This window comes from Salvelinus namaycush, chromosome 37 (genome assembly GCF_016432855.1).
Source record: "Salvelinus namaycush isolate Seneca chromosome 37, SaNama_1.0, whole genome shotgun sequence".
NCBI lineage: Eukaryota > Metazoa > Chordata > Actinopteri > Salmoniformes > Salmonidae > Salvelinus > Salvelinus namaycush.
Window position 1 is genome coordinate 18,810,028 of NC_052343.1, and position 23,992 is coordinate 18,834,019.

The 23,992-nt window shown below is 44.1% G+C and overlaps 1 protein-coding gene across 19 annotated transcripts in view; it reads left to right on the forward strand.

The window, feature by feature from the left end:
* rims2a (regulating synaptic membrane exocytosis 2a) overlaps positions 1-23,992 on the forward strand; it is a 227,380-nt gene that overhangs the window by 116,318 nt on the left and 87,070 nt on the right. For 14 of the 19 annotated variants that reach the window (XM_038976295.1, XM_038976299.1, XM_038976301.1 and 11 more), the window contains 5 exons: positions 10,947-11,014; positions 13,084-13,203; positions 22,368-22,467; positions 23,044-23,167; positions 23,894-23,940. In XM_038976295.1, coding sequence (XP_038832223.1) covers positions 10,947-11,014; positions 13,084-13,203; positions 22,368-22,467; positions 23,044-23,167; positions 23,894-23,940 — 459 coding nt within the window. Of the gene's footprint in view, positions 1-10,946; positions 11,015-11,171; positions 11,393-13,083; positions 13,204-22,367; positions 22,468-23,043; positions 23,168-23,893; positions 23,941-23,992 lie in introns of all 19 variants that reach the window. The other 5 variants (XM_038976293.1, XM_038976291.1, XM_038976298.1 and 2 more) reach the window with 1 other exon arrangement.

The following is a 23,992-nucleotide window of genomic DNA, read 5'->3' on the forward strand; positions in this document are numbered from 1 at the left end:
AAACATTTAAATTGCACAACAATTCCATGTGAATTTGATAACCAGAATGTGTAGACTTCCCAAGATGCACTTTATGTCGTCCTGTCATCAGTAATAATGTCTCAGACGACAACTGATCTGACATCATATTCTTTAAGTACCAACGGATATTTTCAACTGGTTGGATTACCGAAATATGGTTCCGTTCCCAACCTTTTGATGTTACCAGACTCTCTCTATGTTAACAAAGGGCTTTCCAAGAGTCCAATCTGTAGAGTAGAGAGAGAAAAGGGGGAAAAGTATTTGTGCGGGTCATAAACCTCACCAACAGGGCAACATCATGACTCTAGCTACTAGCGTTCTCTCCTCTAGATGCAGGCAGTAGATCGTTATGTATTATAAGGTCATACTACTATTCATCTCATAGTACTGTACCACAATGTTTCTGAACGATCGAACCACCCTCGCCCTCTGGTGATGTCATAATGTTAAGGACACTAACAAGGTCACAGATAGAGGGAAAGAGAGAGAGAGAGAGATTAGGCCTGGGCCGGCAGAGGAGCGGTCACCGTGCTGAAAGCATTGCTACACGGGTGGCAGGCTGGCGTTGTGGTTTCCATATTAGTCCTTTGAAAAGGCAGACAACTTCCAAAGGCATTTTAAAGTGTTTGTAGAGCTGTTTCTGAGGAGTGACCTATATAGATTCCCCTCTAAAGCAGACTGTATGGCAAATCTACACTCAAGGGTTACTTCCCTGTGTGGTGTCTCTGTCTCCTTTGGATGACTGTGAAGGACTGAGTGATGTGAGTTAGTCCCTCTACACGGTCTCTTTCACATAGCTTTAAAGTGAAACAGGCATAGTTCTTATTTCTATTTGTTTTTATTATGGATCCCCATTAGCTGCTACCAGATGTAAAGCTGCAAAAATCAAAAAATGCAGTGCATTCGGAAAGTATTCAGACCCCTTCCCTTTTTCCACATTTTGTTACGTTACAAACTTATTCTAAAATGGACTATATACATGTTTTCCCTCATCAATCTACACACAATACCCCATAATAACAATGTGAAAACAGGTTTTTATTTATTTTGGCAAATGTCTTAAAAATAAAAAACAGATACAGTTGAAGTCGGAAGTTTACAAACATCTCAGCCAAATACATTTAACTCAGTTTTTCACAATTCCTGACATTTAATCCTAGTAAAAAATCCCTGTTTTAGGTCAGTTAGGATCACCACTTTATTTTAAGAATGTGAAATGTCAGAATAATAGTAGAGAGAATGATTTATTTCAGCTTTTATTTCTTTCATCACATTCCCAGTGGGTCAGAAGTTTACATACACTCAATTAGTATTTGGTAGCATTGCCTTTAAATTGTTTAACTTGGGTCAAACGTTTTGGGTAGCCTTCCACAAGCTTCCCACAGTAAGTTGGGTGAATTTTGGCCCATTCCTCCTGACAGAGCTGGTGTAACTGAGTCAGGTTAGTAGGCCTCCTTGCTCGCACACACTTTTTCAGTTCTGCCAACAAATTTTCTACAGGATTGAGGTCAGGGCTTTGTGATGGCCACTCCAATACCTTGACTTTGTTGTCCTTATGCCATTTTGCCACAGCTCTGGAAGTATGCTTGGGGTCATTGTCCATTTGGAAGACCCAAGACCAAGCTTTACCTTCCTCACTGATGTCTTGAGATGTTGCTTCAATATATCCACATAATTTCCCCCCCTCATGATGCCATCTATTTTGTGAAGTGCACCAGTCCCTCCTGCAGCAAAGCACCCCCATAACATGATGCTGCCACCCCCATGCTTCACGGTTGGAATGGTGTTCTTCGGCTTGCAAGGCTCCCCCTTTTTCCTCCAAACATAACAATGGTCATTATGGCCAAACAGTTCTATTTTTGTTTCATCAGACCAGGACATTTCTCCAAAAAGTACGGTCTTTGTCTCCATGTGCAGTTGCAAACCGTAAATCTACATGTGCAGTGGCTTCTTCCTTGCTGAGTGGCCTTTCAGGTTATGTCGATATAGGACTCGTTTTACTGTGGATATAGATACTTTTGTACCTGTTTCTACCAGCATCTTCACAATGTCCTTTGCTGCTGTTCTGGGATTGATTTGCACTTTTTGCACCAAAGTACGTTCATCTCTAGGAGACATAATACGTCTCCTTCCTGAGTGGTGTGACGGCTGCGTGGTCCCATGGTGTTTATACTTGCGTACTATTGTTTGTACAGATGAACGTGGTACCTTCAGGCGTTTGGAAATTGCTCCCAAGGATGAAGCAGATTTGTGGAGGTCTACAATTTTCTTTCTGAGGTCTTGGCTGATTTCTTTTGATTTTCCCATGATGTCAAGCAAAGAGGCACTGAGTTTGAAGGTATGCCTTGAAATACATCCACAGCTACACCTCTAATTGACTCGGTCAGGGAGTGGACCAAGAACCCAATGGCCACTCTCACAGAGCTCCAGAGTTCTTCGGTGGAGATGGGAGAACCTTCCAGAAAGGCAACCATCTCTGCAGCACTCCACCAATCAGGCCTTTATGGTAGAGTGGCGAGACGGAAGCCACTCCTCAGTAAAAGGCACATGACAGCCCGCTTGGAGTTTGCCAAAAGGCACCTAAAGGACTCTCAGACCATGAGAAACAATATTCCCTGGTCTGATGAAACCAAGATTGAACTCTTTGGCCTGAAAGCCAAGTGTCACGTCTGGAGAAAACCTGGCACCATCCCTACTGTGAAGCATCATGGTGGCAGCATCATGCTGTGGGATGTTTTTCAGCGGCAGGGACTGGGAGATTAGTCAGGATCGAGGGAAAGATGAACGGAGCGAAGGACAGAGAGATCCTTGATGAAAACCTTCTCCAGAGTGCACAGGACCTCAGACTAGGGCAAAGGTTCACCTTCCAACAGGACAAAGACCCTAAGCACACAACCAAGCCAACGCAGGAGTGGCTTCGGGACAAGTCTCTGAATGTCCTTGCGTGGCCCAGCCAGAGCCCAGACTTGAACCCGATCGAACATCTCTGGAGAGACCTAAAAATAGCTGTGCAGCGTCGCTCGCCATCCAACCTGACCAACCTTGCAAGGATTTGCAGAGAAGAATGGGGGAAACTCCCCAAATACAGGTCTGCCAAGTTTTTAGCATCATACCCAAGAAGACTCAAGACTGTAATCGCTGCCAAAACGTGCTTCAACAAAGTACTGAGTAAAGTGTCTGAATACTTATGTAAATTTGATATATCAACATGAATCAACCTCATCATGTGGGTTTCCCCTCAACACCATATGATAGGATTTTGGACAGGATAGGTATTATACTGTATGGCATCTGTAAGTGTTTAAGGCCTGTATTTCAGATCTCCACTACTCCTACAGACAACTACATGCTAAATAGCAACACACAGACTCTCCCCTGTCCCCTGTCCCCTGTTCCCTGTTCCCCGTCCTGTAGCCTTCACACTTGTTTGTTACAACAGGACAATGGTTATAGACAAGGGTAGTTTTTCATTCTCCTGCTTCTGAACGAAACACTCCCCTTGACACATATACACACACGTACACACACACACACCTACACACACACACATTGAATTAAACCCCATTTTCGTTCAGAATTAACATCCAAAGCTATCCTTCAAGAAGTTGGGCCACTTGACTCACTCCACGCAGGCCCACAGTCGTCATAATTGCAAATTGATTTTGTTGTCAAATCTGTAATTATGGTGGCTTTTACCTTGACAGTGTCAAAAGCAGGAAAAACGGATGAGGAGGAGAGGAGAAAAGAGTACAGGGGATGAGGGGAGGAACGCAGAGCTGCTTCGCAGGTGAAGAGGAGAGGAGGACGAGGATGAGGAGAATACAGGCAGTCAACATTTCCCAGTCCCTGTGTTATGTAACTTTCTTCCTCACACAGGGAGGGAAGTAGCACATGGCTAGGTTAGCACAGACTGGCTCCATTATTGATGCTGTGTAATGTAATGGTTATGTGAAGGATCACAGTAGTGGTGGGGTCACAGAGTAGTTTGAATGTGGACTGCTGAGGCGAGGGAGGTGAGCTTCTGAGGTATAGGATGTAAGGTTTTGTATTTTGGAGGTATGGGGGGGGACTTACAGTATATACTGTCTGTCATTAAAACCCCTGTCCCGAGTCTGTCACACACCTGTATGTAACATGGATAGTAAGCAAGCGCTCAATGATTAGCAATAGGAATGGTGTTTGGCCTGCAGAATTTTCCCTTCACCCAGTCAGTTCAGTGTGACGTTGAAGGACGAGCCATAACCAGATAAGCAGAACATACACTCAATAGCTTGGGCCGAGGGGGGAGAAATCTGAGGGAAAGAGTAAAGAGGGCAGAAAGCACCTTCTGTCCATCTGTGGCCAGTCAGCAGCACTATGATCTGCTCTGCTATGTTATACACTCAGTGAGCTGCTTGACTGGCCAGGAAGGGAGGGAGGGAGGCCGAGGTGGGTGAGGTGAATACATGGGTGTGTTATGGCAGGCTAAGCTCACCTCGTGCCATGCTCTCTGACCCTGGACACTCTGGGGGTATGGGAGGGAGGTGAGGGAGGGAGTGAGGGAGAAAGAGGGAGGAGGTGCCATCAGTAATGGCCTGAGCTCCTGGCTGGCCCGTTGGTAGTGAGGCTGGGAGACTGATTTAGTGTGACGTCCCTCTCACTCTGTTTTCCTCCGTATTGATCTCTTGACATGCCGCCTCATGATAGCGCAAGCAGGACAGAAACGAGAAAAGACGAGAGACAGAGAGAGAGGCAGGGGGGGATAGGGGGAGAGAGAGAGAAAGAAGGAGAGTGATGCGAGAGAGAGGGGGGGGGACAGAAGAGAGAGAGAGTTAGGGGGGTGGGCGGAGTGGACGCTGTTTAGTGATAAAACCAGACTAGATTCTCATTACAGCTCTATCTTTGGTCTGGTTTTTAGGACAAGGACTAGTCCAACACCCCCCTGCTGAGTAAAGGGCATTCTTATGTTCAATGCCAGAAAAAAAAAGTATAATGTTATAGTGTGCGTTTCTACATTGTAATAACAGTACATTGACTATTATTTTAATATTTTAAAGTATTTTTTAAACATTTGTTAAAACAATAACAAATGTCCTAAATAATAATTGATTCTGTAGCTCTTTAACCTGCTACACCTTGGATGTTTTTGGACAATCTGGTTCCACAAACACAAATCACACAGCTAATCTGCTCCCTTTACCTCACAGCATGGATACTGTTTAAACATACACAATGTTTCACCTCTCTCTCTCTCTCTCTCTCTCTCTCTCTCTCTCTCTCTCTCTCTCTCTCTCTCTCTCTCTCTCTCTCTCTCTCTTTGTCTCTCTCTCTCTTTCTGCTCTCGCCCCCCCGAATTGTAGTAAAAACACCATCAATAATTAATGATCCAATTAATAGTTTACACTGGTTTCTATTGAGTTGTCAAAGTGATGGAGAGCCTGCTGGCAATGAACTCTTTCTCCGCTGTCTCCTCCCCATGTTGTGCTGCTGCCAGAACCCTGAATCAGCACTTTGGTGGTGGGTCCCCATGCCTGCTACGCCAAGCCCGAGTGAAACCAACTGGGGGGGCCGGGGAGGGAGGGATGAGGGAGGGAGGAGACTGCTGATGCTCACAATTTACGGCTGTGATGATTTTCCTGTTGGCTGAATCACCCTCAGCTGGGGTTTTACCGGTCCTCACCAGGGATCAGGGCCCAATTGTGATTGGCACTGTTAATAAAACAGGAGGAAGAGGGAGGCAACATTCTCTAGACTGGGACAACAGTAGCTTAGCTCAACCCCCATCTGAGGGGCGTGGTGGTGGTGGATGGTGTGTGTGTGTGTGTGTGTGTGTGTGTGTGTGTGTGTGTGTGTGTGTGTGTGTGTGTGTGTGTGTGTGTGTGTGTGTGTGTGTGTGTGTGTGTGTGTGTGTGTGTGTGTGGTTGGCTGACTTCAGATTAGCTGGAGAGATGTGTGATTTCAACATGTCTATGTAATTTCAACATGTCTATGAGATTTAAATATGTCTGTGGGATTTAAACATGTCTGTGGGATTTCAACATGTCTGTGGGATTTAAACATGTCTATGAGATTTCAACATGTCTGTGGGATTTAAACATGTCTGTGGGATTTAAACATGTCTGTGGGATTTAAACATGTCTGTGGGATTTAAACATGTCTGTGGGATTTCAACATGTCTGTGGGATTTAAACATGTCTGTGGGATTTAAACATGTCTATGAGATTTAAACATGTCTGTGGGATTTAAACATGTCTGTGGGATTTAAACATGTCTGTGGGATTTCAACATGTCTGTGGGATTTCAACATGTCTGTGGGATTTCAACATGTCTGTGGGATTTCAACATGTCTGTGGGATTTAAACATGTCTGTGGGATTTCAACATGTCTGTGGGATTTAAACATGTCTGTGGGATTTAAACATGTCTGTGGGATTTCAACATGTCTGTGGGATTTAAACATGTCTATGAGATTTAAACATGTCTGTGGGATTTAAACATGTCTATGAGATTTCATCATGTCTATGGGATTTAAACATCTGTGACTGTTAGAATTGCAAGCCGTAAGCTGTTTGGGGCTATCATGGACACAATTGCAAAGTCATTTGGTTGCAGCAGCTGAGACAAAGAGAGGCAGGGAGAAGAGAGGCAGCGATGCTAAAATGTGTTTGTGTGTGTGTGTGTGTGTGTGTGTGGCAGGGAGGGTAATCAGTGTTGAGTGTTGTCAGCTGTTGGTTCCAGCGGGTCACGGAGGGCACAGCCCATCTGGGGACTTCCATAATGTTTTATCACTGGGCATAACTGTATACAGTAAGTGGTTTTAGCACCCACAGGGACACGTAAAGGGATGGAGGGCTTGTGATTGGACCAGTGGAGGGGTGAAGGTATGGAGGGCTTGTGATAGGACCAGGGGAGGGGTGAAGAGATGGAGGGCTTGTGATTGGACCAGGGGAGGGGTGAAGAGATGGAGGGCTTGTGATAGGACCAGGGGAGGGGTGAAGAGATGGAGGGCTTGTGATAGGACCAGGGGAGGGGTGACGGGATGGAGGGCTTGTGATAGGACCAGGGGAGGGATGAAGGGATGGAGGGCTTGTGATTGGACCAGTGGAGGGGTGAAGGTATGGAGGGCTTGTGATAGGACCAGGGGAGGGGTGACGGGATGGAGGGCTTGTGATAGGACCAGGGGAGGGGTGAAGGGATGGAGGGCTTGTGATAGGACCAGAGGAGGGGTGAAGGGATGGAGGGCTTGTGATTGGACCAGTGGAGGGGTGAAGGTATGGAGGGCTTGTGATAGGACCAGGGGAGGGGTGAAGGGAAGGGATGGATGGCTTGTGATAGGACCAGGGGAGGGGTGAAGGGATGGAGGGCTTGTGATAGGACCAGTGGAGGGGTGACGGGATGGAGGGCTTGTGATAGGACCAGGGGAGGGGTGAAGGTATGGAGGGCTTGTGATAGGACCAGGGGAGGGGTGACGGGGTGGAGGGCTTGTGATAGGACCAGGGGAGGGGTGACGGGATGGAGGGCTTGTGATAGGACCAGGGGAGGGGAGGAGGGATGGAGGGCTTGTGATAGGACCAGGGGAGGGGTGGAGGGATGGAGGGCTTGTGATAGGACCAGGGGAGGGGTGGAGGGATGGAGGGCTTGTGATAGGACCAGGGGAGGGGTGGAGGGATGGTGATAAGGGAGGATGGCTGGTTGTTTTGGAGAGGACTTGACCTTACTCTGACATACAGTGTCTCGGCCAGCCTTGAAAAATATTCATGAATATTAATGTTGAAATTATTTACTGTTTTCTCAGCTTCCAACAACGTGATCCTCAACACTCTTGATAGCAACCCTAGAGTAAAGCTTCAGACCAGGCTATACATTTAGAGAGGTATTGAGAGAATATCTGATCTCCCCCTTCGCTTCCTACCCAAACCCCCAACCCTAACAACATATGCAGCATAAAGCTATTTTTATATGCTTCCAACTGAATTCCCTGACTTCTCCCAGATTGAGTTATGTATTCACCAGGCTAACTGCTTTATGGAGACCTGTCCTTCATAGCTCCATTATATTATTCTCTTTTCACAGGAAGTGATGCGAAGGAAATGATGCGTGCAGCTTTGGGTTGCATAAATGCACTGGTTCTATTAACCTTACCTGTGCCTGCAGACGTATGGGCACACTGTGTAGTGTGTACTACAGTCGGTTGAACTCGCACACGCTTACTGTTAAAAGAATCTACTTGTTTCAGCTAATTATCATTAAGTAACTGGTTCCACAGCCTTTTTTGGTTTACTCAATTTTTCGGTCTCACCTGAACAAAAAAAAGAGTTTGGCCAAACTCTTAAATTGTAGAAAACGTAGTAAAAAATTCAGTCAACTTAAAATGATGTGTTTGCTCAAAATGCCTCATATGTTCATTCAACTAGAAATTATAATTTGCGAATTTTATCCCAAAAATAGACTGTGTAACTAACGCATGTTTTCATTGTGCATGTTCATTTATGCAGTAATTAATATTCAACATGTCCTTACCTGGGATTTGAACTCACAACCTCTTGGTTCACAGCATTCCAGTCTTCCTGCCACGCCACCATGGCTGTGTCTGATTGCTTTCACCTGCATTGATAAACTAAAAAAAGTAAATCTCTAACTAAAAAAGTAAATCTCAGCTCTGTTAAAAGTACATTCAAGAATGAAATGTATTTTATCATAGTGATTCAGGAGTATCATTAAAACAGGTTAATGTGCCCCACCAACATTAGATAACTACACTGAAAAACTTACAATTGCTGAAATAAGTCAATCAAATCAATGATGAGAGAATAGTCAGATGAACTGATAATTGACACAGACATGGTGGTGTAGCAGGAAGATCAGAATGCAGTGAACCAAGAGGTTGTGAGTTCAAATCCCAGGTGAGGACCTGTTGAACATGAACTACTGTGTTTTGAACATACACAATGTAGTCATGTTGTGTCACTGGTATCAAATATGTGAGTTGAAAACATTGTGTGTTACAATCGCTGTTTAGCTCAGGTAACACTTTGACCGAAAAGTTGAGTAAACAAAAAAGGCAGTTTTTTATTTATTTTTACAGTGCATACTGAACATACGGCAAGCTATATATCGACAAATCGGCAATGGAGACAGATCCAGTGTCCTGGCTGGCCATGCCTCATACTTCATCGCTGTATGCTTTTAATATGAATCATTTCATGTTTCCGAATTTCTGTCTTATGGGGTTGTAAAATGAGTGGCCAATGGAAGCTAATAGTACTACTAAATAGGAGTGTTTATTTGGAATGTTTCATGTGTTGGTATATCTTCCGTTGGCTGAGAGAGACAGACAGAGAGCGAGACAGACACTAATATCTCATGTTAACTTCAAAGAAAGAACGCTACAAAATGACTCATCCTCTCGACGGGCCTCCTCAGCCCTCCGTACCTCTCCTTCTGTCGGAGAAGACTCCCATCCCGCCTTCAACATTCACTACTTCTCACTCTTTTAGTTAGCTGGCTTTACAAGCTTCTTCATCAAATTGTAGTGTTTGTTGCAGTCTCTCTCTGCACATCCACCACCATCATCAACCAGAGGAAACGCTGCTGAAGTCTATAACAACATGATGTCGTTCTAGAAAGCAGGTACAGAAGTCATGTTGGATCTAAAGATGATGATCTCTCTATCAGGAGAGCGATGGGTTGAGGATGGATGGAGGAGAGAGAGAAGTGGAGGACCGAGGAAAGGAAGAGAGAGAGAGAGAGATGGGCGATTACAGGGACTAGTTCTTGGTTTGTCTGAGCGAGCCAGTCTCGAGGAAAGGAAGAGAAGAGCGAGAGATGGGCGTTTACAGGGACTAGTTCTTGGTTTGTCTGAGGGAGCCAGTCTCCATCGATCCCCCTGACCCACATCAGACAGGTTACAGACACACTGACTGAGCCCTATTGGAGAAAGTGCACACACAGAGCACAGACAGAGAAAAAGATGAACTCTCTCCCTGACTGCTGAAGTCCCTGCCTGGCCTGCTGGGCTGAGGGAATATGACTGTTACTCACTCACTTTACTGTCTGAGCAACACAAACATATGGGAAAAACTGAACATGTAATGGCATAATAGCCATTTGCCCAGCCTCTATCTCTCAAGGCTGTATCCATCCATCCCATCCACTGATGCCTCCAGTACAGATCTGGGCAAGGCAGTCATCAGGATAACATCTTAAAAAGCTCTCCCTGGTGCACTTTAGATTGAGGTTAGTTAAGGTTGCTGGGGCATTGCCATCTTTGTCCCAGTTAAACATATTACATCCCAGGAAGCACCTCTCTCTCTCTCTCTCTCTCTCTCTCTCTCTCTCTCTCTCTCTCTCTCTCTCTCTCTCTCTCTTTCTCTCTCTCTTTCTCTCTCTCTCTTTCTCTCTCTCTCTTTCTCTCTCTTTCTCTCTCTCTCTCTCTCTCTGATCCAGACCCAGGCTGTTAAGATGGCAGGACGCACGGACGCTATCTTCATTTGAACAATGTGAATTACTGCAGAGAGTTACAACGATATCTTTGGCTAGTTTGCTTCAACAGAATGTCTCGGAAAAGAGGTTTGACTGGCAGCATGTGTGAATGATTTATGAACAAGAGTGTGGGGCCTGGTTTGGTCTTGCAACCAATGAGAATTGTTCCAAGACTAAACACAACCTAAATGGTCTGTGCTTGTGTTGTCTGAATGTGTGTGTTAGTAGTCATGGTCATGTACTCTGTGCTGTATACCATCGCAGTATCGACTTCAGAGAGGCCAATCTACTGTATGTGGACTGTATGTTTCTACTCTCTTCACAGGAGCTATTGTTCACCTGTGAGTGTGTGTGTCTGCGTGTGTGTGTCAGCACTGTACGTTGGAGTTCTGTGGGCCTCACCTTTTCCTCTCGCTGTCTTCTCTTGTGTGTGTGTGTGTGTGTGCTTGTGTGTGGCTCCCACAGGAGATTTGGATGGCCACTGGTTGGACCATGCGTCATGGCATAGCAGCGAGGCCTCCCCAATGTCTTTGGTGAGACATGCGGAGCCCTGCCCCTAACCCCTCTCCTCCTCCCCTCCTCCCCTCCTCCCCCTCTCAGAGTCCTTTGTCATTTCATGTTTGCTTTGTTTTATTTACACCTCCGCATGGGTTTTCTTCTTTCTTTCTGTTTTTTATCCCACACCTGTAGGGGACAGTCAAAGGGGGAAAAGAAAAACTATTGAGCAGGCATTTTTGTCCGACTCAACACACAACACCTTATCTGAGAGGCAAAAGAAAATGGTGCGCTTTGGGGGCCACTCATTGGAAGAGGACGCAGAATGGTGCGAACCCCAGGTTAAAGACTCTGGCGTTGACACATGCAGTAGCACTACCCTAAACGAGGACAATCAGCATAGCCATAGTGAGAAGGTACTGGAGACTATGTAGCCAAAATATCTGCAATTTGTTCTTTTTTTCTTTTTTTTTTCTTTACCTACCTCCTCCGGTCTTTGTTATCTGTCACTAATTGTTAAATAGTAGACATGTTTATTCTTTTTTAAATTTGAATTGATTGATTTTCCTTTGAACTCTGTCTTTATTATTATTCCGGGGAATTGATAAGATTGATTTCATTTCGACAGCAGCTTGCTGGGTGTTGCTGAAATAGGAGATGGGGAACCCCTCTTTATTGCTCTGCTGTTTGCTCTCTGGCAGCATAAAGATCTATCCAGGAGCATTAAAACACAACCCTTTTATTGTCATGGCACACAGCAATGTCCACTCCTCTAGTTGCATGTTGCTAGTTGCTTTCAGTCTGTTTTGTTATTGTTACTGTAGCGGCCATCTTAGTAACGTTACAGTAGGGTAACGACACCTACCTCTCACTGGAATGACCCGTCCTCTCCCAACGCACACTACCTAGTCAAGTCATTATCCCCCCTAGATCTCCACTCAGTCCAATACCAAAACTAAACCAACCACTTAGAACTGAGAACAGGGACGATTGGATTTCTTTTGCACAGACAAAGTTACGTTTTTCTTTTTTCCCTTCCGCTGTCATGTTTGTTGTGATTTCATCTTTTTTTCTCTCTCTTCATCTTGGCCTTAATCATCGCGCTGTGCTGTTCTTTTGGGAGTTTTCCTCCATATATCCTACTTTGGTTCACCTCTTTTTGTTGTTGTTGCGTAATACATGTTTTCGTCATCTGCTCCATTGTGGAGGTGTAGTGCTGTGTAGCAGGGCAGAGAGTGGTGGAGTGCAGTCTTAACCTCCCTCTGCCTTCAGCTAAGGCCTCCCTCACAGACCATCAGACAAAATCTACACTCATCCAAACTCAACTGGATTTGATGCTAATGTGGCTGAGTTTAAGTGAGATGTTCTAGATACAGTGCAGATTTTCTCAGATGGTTTGTGTGGAACTTCTGCTCTGCGGTGACGAGGAGGGCGTGATGGTTTGCCTATTTTACCCTGCATGGGGTGCTGAATGCACTCTACCTATTCCCTGTTGGCAGGATCACACAAGGCCTGGCATTAGATGTGCAGCATTTTTCATTTTCATTTAATAACACTTTTGTGTGATACATTTACCATAACATAACATACATAGAAAAATGTGAATTGAATAATTTTAGTGAAAATAGTACCTAAAATCAGATTGAAGTACTTCCATGAAGTATGTTTATGGACATAGTTAATCACTGCTTAAAAGGTGGGCTGTGTTATTGTAAATATTGTTTTATTTTTCCATTGTTATAACATTTTGCCTTCAACTACAGTACTTATAACTGTGATGCAGTAGATACAATTATTTTTTTGATTTTGATGAAATATGTATTTTATTATCTAATTGTGATAGTCCGGCTAATCCCAAAAGAAAAGACAGGTTATATAATCTGAAATAGAAAGGATAGAGACAGAGCTATAATCACCAGATTAGATAACTAGCCAGAGCTTGTGTGATCGTTCATTAAGTCGATATTAATTGATACCCCAGCCCCACCCCCCACCCCTCACATGATACACACTTTTCTGTAGTAGTCTTTTTAAAGTGATTGAAGTGAATCTGGTGTGGATGAGTTGTGAAACACAAGGTGTGTTGTTGCTGTGTGTGTTCCTATAGCATCCAGTGACATGGCAGCCCTCCAAAGATGGGGAGCGCCTAATAGGGCGGATTCTGCTCAACAAGCGGATGAAGGATGGAAGTGTACCTCGAGACTCAGGAGCACTGCTGGGACTGAAGGTGAGTCTGCCCTGTCTGTCTGACCTCTCTGTCTGGACTTCTGTCTATCTACTGGGACCAGTCTGACCTAATGGTCAGAGGCCGTTTGTTATTACAGCTGTCCATCACTATTCAAAGGTTTCTTCCCAAATGGTATCCTATTCCGTATGTAGAGGGAATATGTTGCCGTTTGGGCCTCGCTAAAGAGTATACGCAGCAGATATAATTTGGTAAATTATTAAAAAAAAAAAATATTTGACCTTTATTTAACCAGGTAGGCTAGTTGAGAACAAGTTCTCATTTACAACTGCGACCTGGCCAAGAATAAAGCAAAGCAGTTTGACACATACAACAACACAGAGTTACACATGGAATAAACAAAACATACAGTCAATAATAGAGCTGAAGAAAATCTATATACAGTGTGTGCAAATGAGGTAAGATAAGGGAGGTAAGGCAATAAATAGGCCATGGTGGCGAATTAATTACAATATACCAATTAGACACTGGACTGATTGATGTGCAGAAGATGAATGTGCAAGTATAGATGTGATTTTTGTAATTCGTTCTAGTCATTGGCAGCAGAGAACTGGAAGGAAAGGCGGCCAAAGGAGGAATTGGCTTTGGGGGTGACTAGTGAGATATACCTGCTGGAGCACGTGCTACGGGTGGGTGCTGCTATGGTGACCAGTGAGCTGAGATAAGGCGGGGCTTTACCTAGCAGAGACTTGTAGATGACCTGGAGCTAGTGGCTTTGGCGGCGAGTATGAAGCGAGGGCCAGCCAACGAGAGTGTACAGGTCGCAGTGGGGGGTAGTATATGGGGCTTTGGTGACAAAACGGATGGCACTGTGATAGACTGCATCCAGTTTGCTGAGTAGAGTGTTGGAAGCTATTTTGTAAATGACATCGCCGAAGTCGAGGATCGGTAGGATGGTCAGTTTTACGAGGGTATGTTTGGCAGCATGAGTGAAGGATGCTTTGTTGCGAAATAGGAAGCCGATTCTAGATTTAATTTTGGATTGGAGATGCTTAATGTGAGTCTGGATGGAGAGTTTACAGTCTAACCAGACACCTAGGTATTTGTAGTTGTCCACATATTCTAAGTCAGAACCGTCCAGAGTAGTGATGCTAGATAGGCGGGCAGGTGCGGGCAGTGACCGGTCGAGGAGCATGCATTTAGTTTTACTTGCATTTAAGAGCAGTTGGAGGCCACGGAAGGAGAGTTGTATGGCATTGAAGCTTGTCTGGAGGTTAGTTAACACAGTGTCCAAAGAAGGGCCAGAGGTATACAGAATGGTGTCGTCTGCGTAGAGGTGGATCAGAGAATCACCAGCAGCAAGAGCGACATCATTGATGTATACAGAGAAAAGAGTCGGCCCAAGAATTGAATCCTGTGGCACCCCCATAGAGACTGCCAGAGGTCCGGACAACAGGCCCTCCGATTTGACACACTGAACTCTTTCAGAGAAGTAGTTGGTGAACCAGGCGAGGCAGTCATTTGAGAAACCAAGGCTGTTTAGTCTGCCGATAAGAATGTGGTGATTGACATAGTCGAAAGCCTTGACCAGGTCGATGAATACGGCTGCACAGTAATGTCTCTTATCGATGGCGGTTATGATATCGTTTAGGACCTTGAGCGTGGCTGAGGTGCACCCATGACCAGCTCTGAAACCAGATTGCATAGCGGAGAAGGTACGGTGGGATTTGAAGTGGTCTGTAATCTGTTTGTTAATTTGGCTTTCGAAGACCTTAGAAAGGCAAGTTAGGATAGATATAGGTTTGTAGCAGTTTGGGTCTAGAGTGTCTCCTCCTTTGAAGAGGGGGATACTCGCGGAAGCTTTCCAATCTTTGGGAATCTCAGACGATATGAAAGAGAGGTTGAACAGGCTAGTAATAGGGTTTGCAACAATTTGGGCAGATAATTTTAGAAAGAGAGGGTCCAGATTGTCTAGCCCGGCTGATTTGTAGGGGTCCAGATTTTGCAGCTCTTTCAGAACATCAGCTATCTGGATTTGGGTGAGGGAGAAATGGGAGTTGCTGTGGGGGGGTGCCGGGCAGTTGACCGGGGTTGGGGTAGCCAGGTGGAAAGCATGGCTAGCCGTAGAAAAATGCTTATTGAAATTCTCAATTATAGTGGAGATAGATTAGATTAGATTAGAGTAGATTTATCAGTGGTGACAGTGTTTCCTAGCCTCAGTGCAGTGGGCAGCTGGGAGGATCTGCTCTTATTCTCCATGGACTTTACAGTGTCCCAGAACTTTTTTGAGTTTGTGCTACAGGATGCAAATTTCTGTTTGAAAAAGCTAGCCTTAGCTTTCCTAACTGCCTGTGTATATTGGTTCCTAACTTCCCTGAAAAGTTGCATATCACGGGGGCTATTCGATGCCACGGGGGCTATTCGATGCTAATGCAGAACGCCACAGGATGTTTTTGTGCTGGTCAAGGGCAGTCAGGTCTGGAGAGAACCAAGGATTATATCTGTTCCTGGTTCTACATTTTTTGAATGGGGCATGCTTATTTAAGATGGTGAGGAAGGCACTTTTAAAGAATAACCAGGCATCCTCTACTGACGGGATGAGGTGAATATCATTCCAGGATACCCAGGCCAGGTCGATTAGAAAGGCCTGCTCGCTGAAGTGTTTTAGGGAGCGTTTGACAGTGATGAGGGGTGGTCGTTTGACCGCAGACCCATTATGGATGCAGGCAATGAGGCAGTGATCGCTGAGATCTTGGTTGAAAACAGCAGAGGTGTATTTAGAGAACAAGTTGGTTAGGATGATATCTATGAGGGTGCCCGTGTTTACAGATTTGGGGTGGTACCTGGTAGGTTCATTGATCATTTGTGTGAGATTGAGGGCATCAAGCTTAGATTGTAGGATGGCCGGGGTGTTAAGCATGTCCCAGTTTAGGTTACCTAGCAGCACGAGCTCTGAAGATAGATGGGGGGCAATCAATTGACATATGGTGTCCAGGGCACATCTGGGGGCAGAGGGTGGGCTATAGCAGGCGGCAACGGTGAGATGATATCTTATTGACATCATTTTCTGGTTGTAAACTGGTTTTGTGGGTGAGGAAAAAGACGTTGCTAAAAAGACATTACCAAACTGTCCTTCAGCTGTGGCTTTTTTTGTCTGCATATACATTTTGAAGTGATATGTGTGGGTGCCTTGCCTAATTATGAATTACATAATTGTATTATTCATGATTTAATATTAATTAGGCGGCTAATTATTTTCCTGATTAATATTAATGAGCTGTATATTGATATAAAATACTTTATGTTCATGACTGTATTCCAAATAGCACCCTATTCCCTATATAGTGTACATCAAAAGTAGTGCACTATATGGGGAATAGGGGGCCATTTGTGATGCACACTGTGTATCCAAACATGCTCACATTGAACCTTTTTAATGAACGACATTCATTGGCTCAGTGCAAAAAAACTCTCAAAAACTCTCAAAAGCTCTCTGCATCCCAAACTGCAACCTATTCCCTATATAGTGCGCTACTTTTAACCAGGGAACTGGTAGTAGTGCGCTATATAAGGAGTAGTGTACCATTTGGAACATTTTGTTATGTAGAAAAGCCTATTTGAAATCCTCAGTCAGAGACAATGTCCCTTTACTGTAGATAGAGAGATCACATCTGAAACATTGTGATTGTACAGCTTATTCCCCATTATGTACAGTACTGTAACTAGGCTACTAAACATATGGCCCATATTTACAGTATATCATGATTAGACGGGTAGATTTTCTGATGAAAAGTATCTTAGGTTTTCTTAACTCTACCTAATCTGTGCGGCGTGGGCTGGTTAAAGAGCTGAGCACACACAGCTAGCCAAAGCACAGTGAGAGCTAGCACAGTTGAGTTGAGTTTGAGTTTATTTTTACAGGGACAGTGCACATTAATCAACGTTTCAGTAAAAGTGCCGGTTTTAGCCAGCCGGCTAATTTTCAACCGCAGTCCCTGGGCAGGTTATTAAAAACAATTACAATATAGACAATAGCAACATAGAACAAGACATAGCATACAGACATAGCAACATAGGACAAGCAAGACGTAGCATACAGACAGAGCAACATAGAACAAAAAGAAGCAAGACAAAATTCATAAAAGCAACAAAGTGTTTCCACACCTCACAAGTTACAGACAACAGACATGGAAAGCGGCAACACACAGCTAGGGACCATGTTCACAAATCCGATTGACCTTTAGCCATGTCTTCAAGCATTTTGTGAAAGTGTGATATGTGGTGCAGTTATGTGTGTCTGATGGCAGTGTATTCCAGACATGGGAAGCTCTCACAGAAAAAGCAGATTTACTAAAGGTGCTTTTCCTTAGGGGAACTACACAGTCACCTCTCATGGCAGACCTTGTGGATCTGCTGCCATATGTTTGGGTTTTCTGTTTAACAAAAATACTGAGTGGAGGGGGAGCCAAGCCATTTAGGATCTTGAATACAAGACATGCATCGGTGTATTGCACAAGATTTTCCCAACTCAGGAGCTCATGCTTTCTGAGGATGTGACAGTGATGATGGCTATTGGGCTTCCTATCAAGCACTTTGAGAGCCTGTTTGTAGACAGACTGAATAGGTCTTACTGTTGTACAGCAAGCTTGGGCCCAACTAGTCAAGCAGTATGTTAAGTGGGGGAGTATCATAGATTTGAAGTACAGTTTTGCTACCTCTGTAGTCAAACAATTTCGTATAAATCGGAAATTAGCTAGGTTGAATTTGGTTATTTGAATTACCTTTTTCACATGCTTTTTAAAAGAGAGGTTGGAATCAAGTATGATGCCAAGGTACTTAAAATCAGATACCACCTGGAGCTTCTCCCCTGACACATAGACATCTGGCTCAGTAGCATCTGTTGCCCTCTTTGTGAAGAACATGCAAACAGTTTTTTTCACATTGAGATGCAAACACGAGTCACTGAGCCACTTTGTAACCTGGACCATTACAGTAGTGAGTTCTTGTGCAGCTTGTTGTTTGCTCTTTGCATGCACATATATCACTGTATCATCTGCATACATTTGAACTTCAGACCCAGTACAGACAGAAGGCAGATCATTAATGTACAGGCTGAACAGGAGGGGCCCCAGTATTGACCCTTGGGGCACACCCACATCATAGCTAAGAGTGGGCGACAGCTCATTGCTCACTCTGACACACTGAGTTCTGCCTTCAAGGTATGATTTCATCCATCTCAAGGCATCGGGGGAAAAGTTGAACTTGGACAATTTTGTGATGAGAATCTCATGGTTAACAGTATCAAAAGCCTTCCTTAGGTCCAGAAACACAGCCCCAACAACGCCCCCTTTGTCCATCTTGGACTTCACATTTTCCAGAAGAAAGCAGTTGGCCGTTTCTGTGGAGTGTTTCGCTCTGAAGCCAAACTGCATGGAATGTAATGTGAAGGGGCTGTTGTTGAGGTGGGCAATCAGTTGTTCTGCTACACACTTTTCAACAACCTTTGACACCACAGGTAGTATACTAATGGGCCTGTAGTTACTCACGTCAGCAGGGTCGCCTGATTTAAAGATGGCCGTTATTATGGCCGACTTCCATACCCTTGGAAACACCCCGAGACCAATAGATGTGTTGGTGACCTTAGTAATGGGGCCAATGAGTGACTCTTTGTAGTTTTTAAGAAAGGTAGAGTCCATCCCAAACACATCTTTGGCTTTAGAGTTCTTTAGTGAGATAATCACCTTGTCCACCTTTGACTCAGAACCCTCCCTTATGATGAAGACAGGTTGAGCATCATTTACTAGCACTGAGCCCAAGAAACAAGTGGAGGGGTTCTGTGTCAGTACCCTGACAGAGTCAATAAAGTAGGAATTGAAGGCTATTGCTATTTCGACTGCATCCTGTGTTAGATTGTTATTCACCATGATTTCTAGTCTTTTTGCAGTGTTACTATGGTCTTTCCCTGTTAACTTTTTTAGATTCTCCCAGATCAGTTTAGAATTTCCCTTTGCTTCACCAATTATGTTAATAAAAAAGTTTGCCTTGGCCTGTCTGATTTCTTTCATCACCTTATTTCTCAACATGGTAAACCTACGTCTGTCATGCTCTAATTTGGATCTTAGGGCTATTTTTAGATAATAATCTCGTTCTTTCATCAATTTCCAGATTTCTCCATTTAGCCAAGGAAGAGTGCTCTTTTGGCCAGGTTTGGATTTGATTTTCTTTAGGAAACCATTTAATGTAGTCTGGATTGTGGATAGAAAAACTTGACTATCAGCTTCCACGTCTGCATAGGACAAGAGATCATTCCAGTTAATTCCCTTAATTGCGTTTTCAAAATAGCTTAATACACTCTTAGGTATTCTTAGTTGATCAGGCTTTCTAACAGTAGAGAGGTTAAACCTGCTCTTAGACAGCTTTCTGGCTATAAGTGTCAGATTATGATCAGATAGCCCAGTAACCATATTGAATGATTTAGTCACTCTCTCTGGTTTATTACTGAACACCAAATCAATCTGTGTTTTAGAGCAACAAGTCACCCTGGTTGGCCCTTTAACTAGCTGTGTAAGGTCAAAGGTATTAGTGATCCGTTTGAGGGTTTTCCTACAACACTTGTCTTCATAATTAATGTTAAAATCTCCCATTAAGATGACCTCTTTCCCAAAATCACATTCCCTAAGCATAAAACTGATCAAAAAACACACTTTTGGTGGAAGGTGGCCTATACATTCCAATGAGGGTAAAAGACATTTGGGGAGACAGTGTAATGTTCAGGCCAATACATTCTAGTTCATTATCACATGACCACTCAATTTGTTTACATCGGATATGTTCTTTAATGTAAATCATCACACCCCCTCCTCTTCCTTCAGTCCTGTCTCTCCTGAAAACATTGTAGCCAGGCACAATCAAAGCAGCAGATGGAGAGTTTTTATGGAGCCATGTCTCTGAGAGGCAGAGAAAGTCAAGGTTGGATTCTGTGAGTAGATGTTGAATTTGATCACTTTTTGGAATGACACTACGAATGTTCAAGTGCCCCCCTAGTAGTCCCTTGGGCTTAGCTCGTGGGTCCCAGATGACTCGAGAGTGATTGACACATTGAAAAAAGTTAAATTTTCGGTGTTTTCTGGCGGCTGGGTTTAGGCCGTTTTGTTTCGTTTTGATTAGGGGCAGTTCGGTAGCGCAATTAACAATCCCTCCCGCCTGCACTGGATGCGGGGAACTAATTAAAACAGCTTGCGTACCAGAAGCAGTGAGAGCTAGCACAGTGAGAGCTAGCACAGTGAGGGCCATCAGGGGAGAAAAGGAGAGTGGCAAGATGGGAAAATCATTAGTGATTGAATGAGCTTCCTGAATTGGTATGTTTGTGTCTGGTCAGTTTCTCTTTGTGCTGTACGGTACGCTATGTGTTTCTCCTCGCTCAGCAGCAAGCAGTGACCAGCCAGTCTGTTTGTCTCTCTCTCTAACTATCTCTATCTCTCACTCTCTCAGTCCCTTTCTCGCTCTCTCTCACCCGGCTGTTACATAAAGCCATTTCATTTAGGATACTTCCGTAAGCTCCTTTGTATGTTGGCATTCAACTGCCATTAAGAGGGGATTTTATTTGTCTGATGCCTGTGGAGGGAGAGCGGTTCAGGGGCTTACAGAGTAGAGCAGAGCTGGGCTGCCTGGCCTGCTATAGGCCCCCCAGGCCTCAAGTGTTCCAGCACAATGGAGAGAGAGCACCATGCAGAGAGAGGTGGCCCCAGGGTTCCAACACAACACACAGGGACATTCAACATTATGAGATGTACATTTTGACTAAACATGTAGCTACTTTCTCTGTTCAAGAATAGCACCCTATGGGCAGAATGATGCTATGTGGCTACATATGCAATTAGAATAGCACCCTATGGGCAGAATGATGCTATGTGGCTACATATGCAATTAGAATAGCACCCTATGGGCAGAATGATGCTATGTGGCTACATATGCAATTAGAATAGCACCCTATGGGCAGAATGATGCTATGTGGCTACATATGCAATTAGAATAGCACCCTATGGGCAGAATGATGCTATGTGGCTACATATGCAATTAGAATAGCACCCTATGGGCAGAATGATGCTATGTGGCTACATATGCAATTAGAATAGCACCCTATGGGCAGAATGATGCTATGTGGCTACATATGCAAGTAGAATAGCACCCTATGGGCAGAATGATGCTATGTGGCTACATATGCAATTAGAATAGCACCCTATGGGCAGAATGATGCTATGTGGCTACATATGCAATTAGAATAGCACCCTATGGGCAGAATGATGCTATGTGGCTACATATGCAATTAGAATAGCACCCTATGGGCAGAATGATGCTATGTGGCTACATATGCAATTAGAATAGCACCCTATGGGCAGAATGATGCTATGTGGCTACATATGCAAGTAGAATAGCACCCTATGGGCAGAATGATGCTATGTGGCTACATATGCAATTAGAATAGCACCCTATGGGCAGAATGATGCTATGTGGCTACATATGCAATTAGAATAGCACCCTATGGGCAGAATGATGCTATGTGGCTACATATGCAATTAGAATAGCACCCTATGGGCAGAATGATGCTATGTGGCTACATATGCAATTAGAATAGCACCCTATGGGCAGAATGATGCTATGTGGCTACATATGCAAGTAGAATAGCACCCTATGGGCAGAATGATGCTATGTGGCTACATATGCAATTAGAATAGCACCTTATGGGCAGAATGATGCTATGTGGCTACATATGCAAGTAGAATAGCACCCTATGGGCAGAATGATGCTATGTGGCTACATATGCAATTAAAATTAGGCCTAGATCTGCAGGTTGCATTTTACCATGTGTGAATTGAATTCACACGTGGATTTTCAAACGTGGTCAATAAATATGTTTCTATGAAACAAAGTGATCAGTGCATCCATATTCCTTCCCTGCCAGGCTGCTTACACCATATTGAGGGTGTGATTATGTTACTGTGTAATACTATATACTAATACTATACATGTTGATGTGTGTTGCTTCCTTCATAGGTGGTGGGTGATTATGTTACTGTGTAATACTATATACTAATACTATACATGTTGATGTGTGTTGCTTCCTTCATAGGTGGTGGGTGATTATGTTACAGTGTAATACTATATACTAATACTATACATGTTGATGTGTGTTGCTTCCTTCATAGGTGGTGGGTGGAAAGATGACAGAATCTGGTAGACTTTGTGCTTTCATCACTAAAGTGAGGAAAGGAAGTCTAGCGGACACTGTTGGACACCTCAGACCAGGTACCTATTGACCTCATTTTATACTCTAACTGCATCCCGTACCATGTTTAGAACGACACTTACTATGTTTAGAACTACATTTACCAAGTTTAGAAGTACACTGAAGATTGTCAATACATGTCTCATGTACACAGCACTGTAGATTTAATAAGCTACTTCAGTGATTCAAGAAACATTTGGATTACTTGGTGAACTGGTGCTGAACTGGGTCAGAACCTTGTTTTAACTTCTGACACCCTTTGACCTTCATTTAATAGCACTAATTACAACATGTATGAACTAGACAGATGTGCTGTTATTTGTTACCATAAGGGTTGCGACCGAGGCCTATTCAATTATTTATAATATTACCGTAGCAGGAAGATTACAATGCTGTACTGTTTGTTTATGTGTGCTGTGTTTTCTACAATACCATTCATGTTCTCCTTTTTTCCATCATGTGGGCCTGCTCATGTTTATAACTACACGGATCATGTTTTTAACTATATTTATAACTATGCTTCCCATGTTCATAACTGCACCGTGCCAGCTGACGTCTTGGTGTGTGGATGACTGACAGCATCTCTTGTTTTACAGGCGACCAGGTGCTGGAGTGGAACGGGAGGTTTTTACAAGGAGCCACATTCAAAGAAGTTTACAATATCATTCTAGAATCAAAGCCAGAACCCCAGGTGGAACTGGTGGTCTCAAGGCCCATAGGGTAAGACCTCACAACAGCAACTACACTTATTACTTCTGAACCATCAAAACTACAGTGTATTCACATTCATACATTTGTAGAAATATGTGTCTTGCAGAGGAGAGAGAGTATGTGAGAAATGGAAAATGGGGGCTGAGTGTATTTCAATGTCATTTGTTTTGCCAGCACCAGCTTGTTTATTTAACATATCTGCCTCCCAACCATCCCTCCCTTCCTCCCTCCCAATATCCCTCCCCTCCATCAGTCCTCCAGTGTGATGACAGTGTCAGAGGCTCATATGGGACTAGCAGTGCGGCACAATGAAATGAACGGTGGCTGCCGCCCCTCTCTCTCTCTCTCTCTCTCTCTCTCTCTCTCTCTCTCTCTCTCTCTCTCTCTCTCTCTCTCTCTCTCTCTCTCTCTCTCTCTCTCTCTCTCTCTCTCTCTCTCTCTCTCTCTCTCTCTCTCTCTCTCTGTCTCACTACCCACTCTCACCCTCTCCTCCACAAACAGCGGGATGCCTATCGTTTTTGAAAGTAGAGATACCCAGAGAAATCAGAAACCCCTTTGCTTTGTCAGTGTCTATATTTGTCCTGCTTTGTATTGCTGAGGGAGGGAGCTGCTGTACAGGAGAATGAAGACTAATGCTCTTCTTAGGACCATTAAAATACAGTGCATTCAGCATTAGCACCAATTGATCCCCTCCTCCTTCCTCACCCCCCCCCCCCCCCCCCCCTCTCCTTTCAGAGATATTCCTCGGATACCAGACAGCACACATGCACAACTGGAATCAAGTAAGTCTGGCTTTTCTTTCATTTCCCAATGATAACTAATTAGCCTGCGTTA